Here is a 12,864-nt window from a genome sequence, read left to right as displayed (position 1 = left end):
CAATACAACTTTGCTTATGTGGCATGTATTTAATGAAGAGAGAGGTGCTTGTGGTAACTAGCTAAGTTACCGGAACATCACACACTCCAAGAAACAATGAGTCTATAACCTAATAAATACATCGTTGCATGACACTACATAGATGTTCCTACCCACTATGAAGGTAGTAACATAGTCTAAAGAAGTGTGAAGTTACTAGCTTATGTTCTTACCCATTGTGACCAGCCTAACGCGTCGCCGCGGGCAACCGGCGGACCGGGCAAGTCAACGGAGGCCCCTTGGCTCCCCTGATCAGTCGCTACTCCCGAAATGCTCTGGAAGGTTGAGCAGCAGCTAGCGTTCATTCCGTCGCTAAAGAAAGCAAGTCGCATCTAGGCCAAGTTGCAGGATTGCAACGCAGAAAAGGGATGGATGGACCATTTCACTTGGTGCAAAGACAGACACAGAGACAGAGAAAGAGCCGTAACGAGCCCACTTCGAGTAACGATTCTTCTCGTCGTGAAACATTGCAATCGGCTGGCTGCTACTCCTTTTAGCAAGCGAGTTCCAGTCGTACGTACTTACCAGGTTTTCATGCGGCTCGATATCTAGACGTACCATGCAGGCGATCACACAAGCTTCACGGGTGGTGGTGGTAATAATTAAGAGGACGGCGGGCACAAGTTTTTGTATGCATGGGCACGCGCATGCTTTATGTTCCTTCCAGCTTACCGGGAGGGATCGGGATGATGAGGATGGATGGATGTGCCATGTAACCAGCCAGAGCAGAGCAGAGCAGACAGGTGATTGCAACCGGCAACCGGACCGAGATCACGTGTCACTCGGCCCTCAACGGGAAGCACGCACGACGAGGGGATGACTGACTGCACACCCAAACCAAACCTAACAGCCGCAGTAGTGGCGATCGGCCAGCCATCCAGCCATCGATAACGTGGACGGACCGAACCGTACCTGTCATTCAACGCAAGGCAGGCAGGCAGGCAGGCACACTTAGGTATCCATATCTTCCAATTGTCCATCGCTCTCGTGATGCAAAATTTGCGCGTGGGCGTCCGTCCCAAAAATTAATGGGGCGGAGCGGAGCGCGGCGCGTGCAGCCCGGGCCCCGCGTGCGCGCACTAGGCAAGACCAGTACTCCTAGTAGGCAACTAGACAGAGCAGCGCGCGGGCGCGGCGGCAACAGCGGTGGAGCGCGGCGAGCACGACCACCGGCTTCCCGAGGGAGGGCCGATCCCTCTCGCGTCCTTGTCGTGGCCAAAAGACTCTCCTCCACTCCACCGTCGCTTTGTCACTTATCCCCGCGCCGATTGGAGCCCACGCGATACCCCGGACGGGTTCAGAGATCTGACGCATATGGCCGAGATTTTGTGCCACGCCTCTCTCTCTGCCCTTTGACATTTACACAAGGTCAGATCCAGAATAACCGACGCCTGACGCGCCCAAGTGGCTAGTCAAGCGCAGCCAATAATATAGGATCGGCATAAAGAGTCAAGCAAGCGCAAAGTTAATTCGCGGCTTCCATATTCCCCTGCGGCCCCTTTAATGACGCCAGAGAGTTCCATCCAAAGATTCCACCCTTTTCTTCTAGTCTAGCTTGCCCTCTCTCCCTTTTGACATTTGGAGCAAAGTCAAAGAAAACAATAGGGAGGAGAAGCCAAGGCCCTTTTGACAAGTGCATAGAGCCCCGAACAATGGAGAGCTTCCATATACAATGGGGAGTAGCTGATCATTTCAAATCCGGACGCGATCTTCTCTCTTATCCCCTGCTGCTGCTGCTGCGAAGCGCGCGCCGTGCCCACCACTTGCCTTTGACTTTACAGGGATCGAGTCATCCTCCTCGTGCCACTCCAGTACGCGTCTCGAGTATGTACAGGCGTACGCGTATATATTTGCGCTTCCCCGGACCGGCCTGCCACTGCTAAAAGTCAACCCCATCCCACGCCGGCCACCACCACGCGTCCTACCTAGCTCAGCTCACTTCGTCAAACCTCTCCAAGCTCAAATCCCTGGTCGCCGTTCATGTGCGGCCTGCTTCTGCGCATGGAGCACCTCAACGACTGGGACCTGCAGGCCGTCGTCAGGAGCTGCGCCACCTTCTCCTCCTCCCACCACCCCCAGGAAGAGGACCGCGCCGGTCCTCCTCCGGGTCCCGCCGCGGCGCCGCCGGCCGACACGCCGGTAAAGCGGGAGCCGCGCGACGTGGTCCGGCCCGCATCGGCGGCCAAGGACGCGTCGTCGCTGTACGGCCTGGAGTACCTCGACTTGGATCACAAGCCATTCCTGCTGTCGGCGCCGTCGTCGCAGTCGTGGGCGGCGGTGGATGACCGCCACGAGATGATGATCTCTTTCCCCGCGGCGGCGTCCACGTCCGGCGTGCGGCCGCGGGTGCCGCCTGGCCGGAAGCCCGGCATACGAAGCAGCACCCCGCGCCCGAAAAGAAGGTACGCAGTAGTATATACCAAGTTGATTTGCGCACCCGGCCCGATCGCTTATGCAGCGCGATTTGGATCGGACAAGCTTGCAGCCTGCTGATTGTGATTTTGTTTGGTGGTGGTGGTGGTGGTGGTGATGGTGAGCAGCAAGAAGAGCCAGCTGAAGAAGGTGGTGTGCGAGGTGCCGGTGGCCGACGGCGGCGTCTCCTCCGACCTTTGGGCGTGGCGCAAGTACGGTCAAAAGCCCATCAAAGGCTCGCCTTATCCCCGGTAATTAACTATAACCACCTCCACCGGCCCGTTTCCACGCGTTACTGTCGTCTCGTCGATGCACTAGCTACTCCGTGCATAGCCAGATAGCCTTGAGTCCAGTCACTACCGCTTAGTCCAGTCACTACGGCTTAGTACCTTCTATTAATAGATTCGCAATAACTGATTTCTCATGCGATGAACATTTACACGGATTTCATCAAACATTTGGTCATTTGGATATACTCCTAATTACGAACAGTATAGTAGTAGTACATATGACCTGATGCTTAGAACTTGCTAGTACTCCCTCCGTTCCATAACGTAGCGCATATAGATTTTCTACAAAGTCAAACTTTATAAACTTTGACCAAGTTTATAGAGAAAACTATTTATATCTACAATACCAAATGTATATAATATGAAAGTATGTGTTGTGATGTATCTAAGCACACGTATTTGGTATTCTAGATGTATATGATTTTCTCTACAAACTTGGTCAAAGTTTATAAAGTTTGACTTCTAGAAAAATCTATATGCGCTACATTGTGGAACGGAGGGAGTACTAGATTTTAGCCGCGCACCTTGCCAATTTGGCATCAAGTTTTGGCCAATCACACACCACCTCTACTTTTGCAGTACAACACGCATGCTCCGGAAGGTACTCAAGTACTCCTCCGTACCAGTACCTATCGTAGTCGCTAATCCTGGTCTGCATACTCCTAAACTTTGTTAGCTTTGTGGTCACAGGGGATACTACAAGTGTAGCAGCATGAAGGGGTGCATGGCCCGGAAACTGGTGGAGCGCAGCCCGGCCAAGCCCGGTGTGCTCGTCATCACCTACATGGCCGACCACTGCCACCCGGTGCCGACGCAGATCAACGCACTCGCCGGCACCACCCGCCACAAGACCACCCCTGCCGACGGCCACGCGACGACGCCCAAAAGCCACGGCGACGCCCACGAGGCGGTGAGGTGCGAGGACGAAAGCAACGAGATGTCGTCGATGGCGGTGGACGGTACCACTGAGGAGGCGGCGGGGGATGACGGCGGCGAGTTCTGGCCAACGGAGCTGGACCTGGACGAGTTGTTGGCGCCTGTGGATGGCGATCTGGATCATGTCTTCGACGAGGATGGCGCCCTGGGACGACGGCTCTCGCTATAGCTGGAGAGGAAATTTGTAGCTATAACCTATAGGCACCACCGATTGACAACTTTTTTGCCCCTTTGTTCACCTATTTGCGAAGGAGGGGTCACGCAGCAGGCAAGAAGCCATGTATATGCGTTTGATGTGTGTGTTTGTGCTTGACCCCTCTCAACAAAATTGATGAAGATTTCTTATGTAGCTCCAGTTAACGGCTGCCTACAAAATACTCCCTCCGTCTCATATATATGAACGTTTTTGACGTTAATGTAGTGTCAAAAACGTTCTTATATTATGGGACAGAGGAAGTAGTATATACATGTAATTGTAGTTCATCAAAGCCTTGACCACACCGAGCCAACAAGAGCTTGGCACCTGGTCGTTTGATGTGCGTGATCCCTCTCGGCGGTTGCCTACTAAGAGCAACTCTAGCAAACCTCGCATCTCGCCGGCCCGTAAAACGTGTTTACAGTTCGCGCAAAATCATTTTTGCGGGCCAACGCGGGCTGGCAAAGATGCAGACCCCCCAAACGGATCCGTAGAAAAGTATATTCGCGGAATATGTTTTTTTTATGGGTCGGCTTCTGCGGGTTCTGCTCGGGCACCACCGCGACGACCCGCAAACAGAAAAACTACAAATCTCGCATTTGACATAGGGTTTGGCAAACAAGTTCAAATTCAAACGACATAAACAGTTTGCGCGCAAATAAAAGCATAGTTCATTACGCAAAAGAGGGCATGCAAAGGTTTGTGCCCATGTCCGGCATCATCTTGGGGGTCGATCTTCACTCCGCGCCATGGAGTCCATATTGAAGTTCATCGGCGCCACCGAATCCACCTCCGTCGCTTGTTCCAACTCCCGCGCCAAAATCATCCACATTGCCACCATATGAAGCAGAGAAAACATCGCCGGAACTGGAACACGGACCGGCCGAGGCGACCATTCTCCTCTTCAAGATCTCTCTCCTTGCCATATTATGCCATGTTTTGGTGAGGTCGTCCGTGTCATTGCGGTTCATTGACATGATCTTGTTCTCTTCGGCGAGCAACAATGACATCGATTTGTTTTCAGAGGCGCGTGCTTTTCTCTCCTCAATGGCAGCTTTGCGGAGCCCCTCTTCCTTGAGCATTTGCCATTTTTCTTGCTTCTCGTTTGCCTTCTTCTCGGTCAATTCTTTCTTGATTTCCAACGACTTTAACAACATCAACTCGTTTGATTGCACCATGGCATCAATCTTCTCCCTCAAGCTCCATGCTTCTTGCTCTCTCTTCATCTTCTCTTTAGTCTTCTTGTCGCCATCGGGCTTGTGCAAATTTCTTGGGCCATCATCATCCTCATCTTCATCCATGTTTACAAGTGAGCCTCTCTTTGGTGGGGATTTTTTGTCGATCAACTTCCACTTCTCGCACTTTTGGAGCAACCCCAACAATACTCTAATTTGAAGAATTTGCCTTTCGAAGCTTCCATGTCCTTGTATCTATGTTGAGCAATCTTGTCCTACAAAATGTGAACAAATTGATGCAATCATTTCCCATGATACATTATGATGATGCATAACTTGAACAAAGGAAAAACAAACTCACATAGTCGGACTCCACGGTGCCACTTGGAGGTGCATTGCGTACTTGCTCCAAGCAAGCTGCCCAACGGCTGCACATAGGCTTGATATCTATACCTACTAATAAAGCAATGTGGGTTTCTCCAATTTTTTCATCCGTTCACCAACGAAAAGGTTTTTTTACTATCCGAGGTGGTACTAATTTTTTGTACATCCATGTGCTGAAAAAAGAAATACGATTTGTCCAGAATTTCATACATGGGCCGCGCTCTATAGCCCAGTCAAGTCAGCCCACTTATTTCCCTGACCTTGCAGCTGGGAAATCCTATTTTCCGCACAATGCGGCAGATAGTCGGAGCTTCGCACAGATAGCCATGGATAGGGCCGGCCCGTTTTCCTTTTTTTGTGTTCTTTTTCTATTTCAAATTGTATGTTCCTTTCTCTTTTTTTTCCTCTTTCTTTTATTTTTTTATTTTTAAGTTTTTTTTGTTTTTTACCTTTTTTATCAATTACTTTTTTTATAAAATGTTTAGAATTTCTTTTTTTGTTCAACTTTTTGAAGAATGTTCAGAATTCTAAAATTTTATTCCTGTTTTAAAAATGTTCGCATATTCATAAAAAATATCTTTCTCAAATTTGTAAAAAACTCAAAAAATGTCAGGATTTTATCAAAATTTTCGAGATTTTTTTAAAAATTGTAGTTTCAAAAATGTTCCAAATTTTAAAAACGTTCTTGTTATAGTGAAATGGTCACGAATTCAATGTAATAATATTTTAGATAGCCCCATATTGCTCTTTAGATACAGTCGTGCCAATTTATAAATGTGTGTGAAACTACATGTAGTAATAAGATGTATGAAGTATGGATCTATTATGCCGGACGAAGGACGTATAAATTGGCAAGTGAGCTAGCTTGAAAGGACTCTGAAATTTGTAAATGAAAAGTAATGTTTCCATATTTTTTTAAAAATTGTATTTTACAAAATTGTTGAAGATTCTTAAAAACATTTGCATTTTAAAAAATGTTACAATATGAAATATATATATTTTTTGCAAAGTAAGGTGCGTTTCTCTAATTTTCTCATCCGTTCACCATTGAAAAGCTTTTTTCTATCCGAGGTGGTACCAAAAATATTGTCCGTTTGTCTATATTTAAAAAAAAGGAAGAATGGCAGATTTTCAAACGTTGGCCACCCTCACTGTGGCCCAGCAAAGCCAGAGCCTATCAATTTTACTGCACAAGCAACTGGGAAAGCTCTATATCTCGCATGACCGACAAATAGCCGGAGTTTTATATAGGGCGCCAAAGCTGGCCTGAAATGTTACGTTTTCTTCTGTATTTTATTTCCATTTTTATTTTTCTATTCCTTTCTATTTTTCTTTTCTGTGTCTTTTTTATTTTCTTTCAAGATTATTTTATTTTTGCTTTTTTGCGTAAATTCCATATTTTAAAAAATAATCATAATTTGCCAAAAAAATCATATTTTTAAAAAACGTTCAGAATTCGAAAAAAAACGTTGTTTTAAAAATTGCTCCAACTTTAAATCTTTGTTTTTGTTCCAAAATTGGTTCAAATTTTAAAAAATCAGAATTTTCTTTGTGTTTTCCGAAGTTGTTCAAGATTTAAAAAAATGCATTTTAGAAAATGTTCCAAATGCGAAACATATTATTGTTTTCGTGAAATGTTCCTAAATTCCAAATAATGTCTGAGTTTAAAGAAGCACATTTCGTAAAAAAATTGAATGTTCGAAACATGTTTAATTTTCAAAAATTGTTCACAAATTTAAAAAATGTTCATATTTTTAAAAAGGTTCATGTTTTCAAGTAAAGTTTTTGACTTTAAATGTTTTAATATTTGTTGTGTATTTCAAAAAATGTACAAAATTATAAAATTTTGTTTGGGATTCCCAACAATATTCATGTTTCCCAGAACATTCAGAAATTTATATTTTTTGAAAAGTAAAAAATTTCAAAAGTTAGTCTAATCTAACATTGTCGTATGTTCTTAAATATTCGTGCTAGCCAGTGTTTAGCAGGATTCGTTTGTTCGAGTGGTAGTAGCACGTGGTCAGGTCTTTGAGGGCATGAATTCTATCCTTCTACTCATATTTATTTTGGGATTTTTACTGGCATCTTACAAACACATGCCGTCCTTATGCCTGCCAGTGCGCTGGCCCGTACTCGAAAGGATGTGTGTCCCACTAACTAGCATCATATAGTAGCTCCCACATAGTTAGCCCAAGAAAAAGCAAAAAAAAAAATGATCCATCGCACAAGCTATATTAGACCTCAGTCGCACTGCCCTACTGGGCCGTCCGCATCCGGCCCATCGATCCTCCTTGAGGGAGCCAAAAATATTTGGCGGCCGTAAAGAATAGAACTTGCGACGTTGCATCCAGCTTCTCAGGCGGGTGCAACTGAGTTGGTGAGGCTTTGTTACATAAAAATGATTGATACTCCTATGAAATGTACGTATAGATTTTGTTCTGCCCGCACATAGTTCCTGAATTTTTTGTTTGTCCTTGGGGGGATGAACTGGGTCTACTCATGCATTTCTTTTTATGTCAGACAGACCAACAAAAAAATATTTAAGCCGCTCAGAAAGAAAATATTTAAGCTCCCATGGGGTTGAACTATTGACCTTCTGAATTGTACCGATGGACAAAACCAACACCGCTATCTTGCAATATGATGAGAATAGTATCACCTTGGAAATTTATACTAAATCCCATCAGTTTTTATATGTCCATAGGTTGTCTGCAAATCAGAAGGTTGTACCAAAATAAGGAAGTTATCTCGAGAGTCATGACCAGAAAGAGGGACTCCATAAATTATTGCCGGTGGTAGCTTGAAAGTGCCAATTAAAGAGAATATGTTGGTTTGGCTCGAATAAAAAGGTTGTGGGCATGTGAGCACTAAAATAATCAAAGAGAATTGACCCTAATAAAGAAGGGACGTTGATGCCTGGTTATGCACTAAATATGCTAATGAAATAGGATTTATGCTCTATAATTAGTAATCCACCGGGTTACACCATCGTAGGAGAGAGTGGTCGAAGCAACCGTGCCACAATGTCACCACATAGCTACCAAATGAGGAGGCAGCCACAACCCCGAGATGGTGGCTGACCCCGAGAAAAAAAGGCACGAGTTGGGTGGTCGCCGTCATGCCGACCAACCTCATTACTGTCATGATCTCGCGGGACAAACATGACCCGCGGGAAGACCACAACTTCTTACTTTGTCGCACCGCTGTAGAGATCGTTTTTGATGGACACATCAATTATCTCTCCCGTTACTTCTCATAGAAAATATCTCTCCCGTTGCAACGCACAGGCATATGTGCTAGTTCTCCCAACGCCCTTGAAGCGACCGAAATGTGTGTGGAGTCCTATTGGGATACTTTTTCATAATGCGGAAGTATTGATCTTCGATCCTTTGCCAATATCTCTTGGCGGTTTGAGAAGTACCCGTGCATGCATCAAGAGACACCGCACTCCATGCTTAGATCAAAGCTTGATCTTCCAAGATCGTGTAGTTCTTCAATCTTTGGCTTTTCCCAGTCTTTGCTTGCGATTGCTCAAACGCTTCCGCTTCGATCTCCTCCAATTCGTCCGCACAACCATGATCATCCACGCCGCCCTCCGTTTCATTGTAGTCGAATGGTTCGAAAGGGGCTTGATTAATGTCAACCGCGTTCGTTTCCAACAAGTTCACGAACTCCGTTGTTGCATTGTTCGAACCACCGCTATAGCGAATGAAAACAAGTCACGAGCTATTGAGACTAATGGCGAAAAATGAAAGGGAATCGTCAAGACCGAAGAGGCATACCTTGCGGCCATTTCGTCGAACACCTCGCTCGCGGGGGGAGCGGCACCGTTGAACGGCATCGCCGGAGCACCTCCTTGCGGGGGTGAGGGGGGTGGAGTGAGAGGTTGAAGAAGGTGGCTTCCGAATAGCCGGAACCTTCCTCCGCTTTACGCCCGCGGTCTTGCCGGCCTTCTCTGCCGCCGGCCGGGATCGCACTGCGGCGTTGGCGCCCGGAGCGCGGGCCGTCACGGCGGGGGCAGCCGGATTCGCGCCCTGCACGACCACGTTGCCCTGCCGCTTGCGGAAAGGCGCGGTGTGTGCTTGGGCGACGACGACAGGGGCAACATGACCGGCGACGAGATCCGCCCGAGGGGAAGGAGTATGCGCGACCTCGACGGTGACAGGGGACAGCATGGGGTCGTCCATGGCGGCGAGGAACGGCCGGAAAGGAAACGGAGCCTGCAGAGGGGGGGCAATGGTGGCGGAGGGTGCGGGGAGCGGGAAAGGGTGCGCAGAAATGTCCCTCCCGCCAAATCTCGCTCCGGATGCAGGGTCTGATCGTGCAGATTTTCCGGCCCCGACCTGCAATTTAGCGGTTATTTTGCAGGCTGGGGTGGGGCCTGCTAGAGTTGATCTAACCAGTCACGAACTAGTAAGAACTCCACCTTCCATGCATCCAACGAAAGGTACTGTGGGTCACGACGGTAGAAACACATATCATAAGGTCTCGGTAAATCGTGCTCCACTACCTCGACAGTGATTCCGCTCTTTTTCACATAAGGAAATTCTGTGACTTAACTGCTAATTTGTGAGACAATCGCATCATCACATAAAATTTCACGATCGATGTGATCAAACAAAAATGAAGTGTGATGCACAGAATTCAGACAAAAAATAGCACCGTTTCACAGATGATAGTTTTGGCACCAGTTACAACGGACGTTTTGCACTTCCATACCACAGATGCACAGGTATGGCTTACTCTATTACCAACTGTAGCTCGCAAAACTAGGATAAGTACTTAAAAGCTAACCTGCCACGCAAACAGCTTACAAATACGGAAACAGAATCAAGAGCAACACACAATAATCCGACCGACACTGATTTGCAAGTCTGCAGCCAAGTTAACACTCACGACCCGACCAGGATTTACAACATGGATGATCTGAATTCACTAATACTCCCACTTCTTGAGCTCCATTCCATCAGGAGGGCTTCCTTCAACCGTCTTTTTCCCGACATCCTTCCAGTTGGTTGAGAGAACGGTTCCATTAGACTCCACCTGCAACACCAGATATGTTCAGAAAGTAAGTAGTAGTATGATCTCAGTTGTGACCTTTGCCAGCTATGCCAACACAGGTCCATTGACAAAAGGGGAGCCAAGAGGATGGAGAGCACATACAAAAGACTTCATCATTGCTCTACGCATATCTTCATCAGCATCACTGTAAATTTCACGGAAAAATTTGTTCAATGCAGCATCGCCATCAAGTTTTTCATCCTTCTCCTGAAACAAGCTCAAAATCATGAGAAACTTCAATGCTAGTAGGGCAGTAGTGAAATGAAAGGCTCAAAGATGATACAAGCTGCACACACACAAACCTGTTTTTTCACTTCAGCTTCAAGCTTATCCCAGTCCTTTTTGGATTTTGATGATGGATAAGATGGCCTCTGGGCTGATTCAGCTGCAAAACAAGGAATACATGGAATGTTTCAGTGACAAATGGAAGACAATGCAATATAACACTAACCCAGAACTCAGATTTTGTATAGAACTGGTATGCTTTTCATCTAAGAACCCAGCATCACATACACGGTTCAGGCTTAAAACTACCTTAGTAGCCATTCTGCCAGCTTGAAAGCTACATAAACAGCCTGGGACTGAAATAGTAGCCATTCTGCAAGCTTAGGAGTCAGCACCAACCAGCATTTTAGATAATTTTCTTGAAGACCTGTTACCCTCAGTGTGCATGGAAGTATCTTTCTCACTAAGTACAGAAATCACCATATTCTTGTTGACTATCATGTCAGGAACATACCATAAATTTGCGCTGGTTTAAAATATTTTCAGTGATTATCTTTCATAAGAAAAAATTATAGAACACAATTTACAAAGGGAGTAGTAATCCATACAAAAGCTCAATCACAGCAGCAAGGTTATCACTAGACAAATCACCAACTTTGCTCGCATTCAGCCCTCAAGGAATTACCTGGTACATTTATCTTCTGAGGAGCCTTTGGTTTACCAGTATAATCCAATGATGTCCAAGTTACTGGCTCAGCTTTTGCAAGGCGCATTTCAACCTTTGTAGACAACACAGTATACTTGCACTTATCTGGGACGATCTGATTGTCAAAAAACAACAAAATTACTGATGAATGTGTAATAGCTCAACCCAGTATGGTATACACCACCACAAGTAAAAACAGTTGCATAGAGAGAGCATAATTGATTTTCAACAACTTCCATGCATTTAGGGAACAATGGTAAGAACTGTTTTATCTTCATTTCCTAATCAACCTCCAAATCCAGGAGTTCTTCTCAGTCATCACTGTAAGTTGCCAGATGGAGCGAGAAACAAACTATATCCAATAAACTGACAAGTTTGTGGGAGGTGCTACTGGGCAATGAACTATTGACCATGTGTATTTCCACACCACATGAAAACTTGGTCCCTTAGCAATCAATTTACTTTGTCAGTTACAATATCCTACTTTATCAGCAGATCAATTGCTGTTCCTAGAACATAAATTTGAGGATTAACATAATAAATTAGTTGATTTAGAAACAAAATTAGTATATTATATCATATAAAGAAGACCTCATTCCATCTCCGTGTGTAACTGACTAACAAGAAAGTACTCCCTCCGTAAAGAAATATAAGAGCGTTTAGATCACTCCTTTAGTGATCTATAAACATTCTTATAGTTCTTTACATAGGGTGTACTGTTTAGCCTGGCTTCATCGTTATATCCAGAATCATGTATTTCCAAAGTTGTTCATAAACATATGTGGAAACCTGTATGTGCCGCTCATGTTCTAGATAAGGGTGGAAAACTTGTTTGAGAGGGAAAATAAATAAATTATTGATTTTCTGTACTAAAAGTTGTATTTACGATATACATCTCCTATAAATTCGTATTTACAGATTAGCTACTAACAAAAACATGAGAACTATGCTTTTGAGTCACCCTGCCTTGCATGTATGTTCTGAATACTTGGTACCTTCTCTTACCAAACGATGCATCATACAAGTGACATAACAGATACAGCATGTACTGTATGCATTGTGTTCATAAGTAGCCACATACAGGTTAAAGAGATGAGGAGGTACCTTTGAAAACAGACGAGGCTGAAAATGGTATGGTTCCTCACCGGGAAGTTCAATTGAGACACTCAGCTAGAATGTGAAGCCAGATTAGTCAACACGGTGATATGACAATTGATTTGCAAGAATAAGGCAAGGGAAACACACCATCTGTTCACCAAAGTCAACAACCACGCTGTCAGCTGGAACACCCTTAGCAAATATAGTCAGTACCACTTCTGTAGGAGTATTGTAGTAGTCATGCCTACAACATCAAATGCATTGCCAGAAAATGTTATCATGGGAGAAAGAACACTACTTAAGGAGTTCTGCACTATGTTTTTAAGGCGACGCTTCGCTTTA

General features: G+C 45.3%; 2 protein-coding genes across 2 annotated transcripts in view; one reads left to right on the top strand and one right to left on the bottom strand.

Annotated features, from left to right (window-relative positions):
- The first annotated feature begins 1,710 nt into the window (after positions 1–1,710).
- LOC119276323 (WRKY transcription factor 22-like) lies at positions 1,711–4,037 on the top strand. Its single transcript, XM_037557364.1, has 3 exons — positions 1,711–2,441; positions 2,580–2,702; positions 3,432–4,037. The coding sequence occupies exons 1-3, from the start codon at positions 2,020–2,022 to the stop codon at positions 3,844–3,846; spliced, it is 960 nt and encodes a 319-aa protein (XP_037413261.1). The 5' UTR covers positions 1,711–2,019; the 3' UTR covers positions 3,847–4,037.
- A 6,038-nt stretch (positions 4,038–10,075) lies between these two features.
- Positions 10,076–12,864, bottom strand: part of LOC119276321 (protein SGT1 homolog) — a 6,901-nt gene continuing 4,112 nt past the window's right edge. Inside the window, exons 5-10 of the mRNA XM_037557363.1 lie at positions 12,670–12,766; positions 12,529–12,594; positions 11,404–11,539; positions 10,796–10,878; positions 10,596–10,700; positions 10,076–10,475 (exon numbers count right to left, since the gene is read on the bottom strand). Coding sequence (XP_037413260.1) covers positions 10,368–10,475; positions 10,596–10,700; positions 10,796–10,878; positions 11,404–11,539; positions 12,529–12,594; positions 12,670–12,766 — 595 coding nt within the window. The 3' untranslated portion in view covers positions 10,076–10,367. The remainder of the gene's footprint in view (positions 10,476–10,595; positions 10,701–10,795; positions 10,879–11,403; positions 11,540–12,528; positions 12,595–12,669; positions 12,767–12,864) is intronic.

The sequence above is a fragment of the Triticum dicoccoides genome, chromosome 3B (genome assembly GCF_002162155.2).
Source record: "Triticum dicoccoides isolate Atlit2015 ecotype Zavitan chromosome 3B, WEW_v2.0, whole genome shotgun sequence".
Taxonomy (NCBI): Eukaryota; Viridiplantae; Streptophyta; class Magnoliopsida; order Poales; family Poaceae; genus Triticum; species Triticum dicoccoides.
This window is presented reverse-complemented; position numbering and strand designations above follow the sequence as displayed.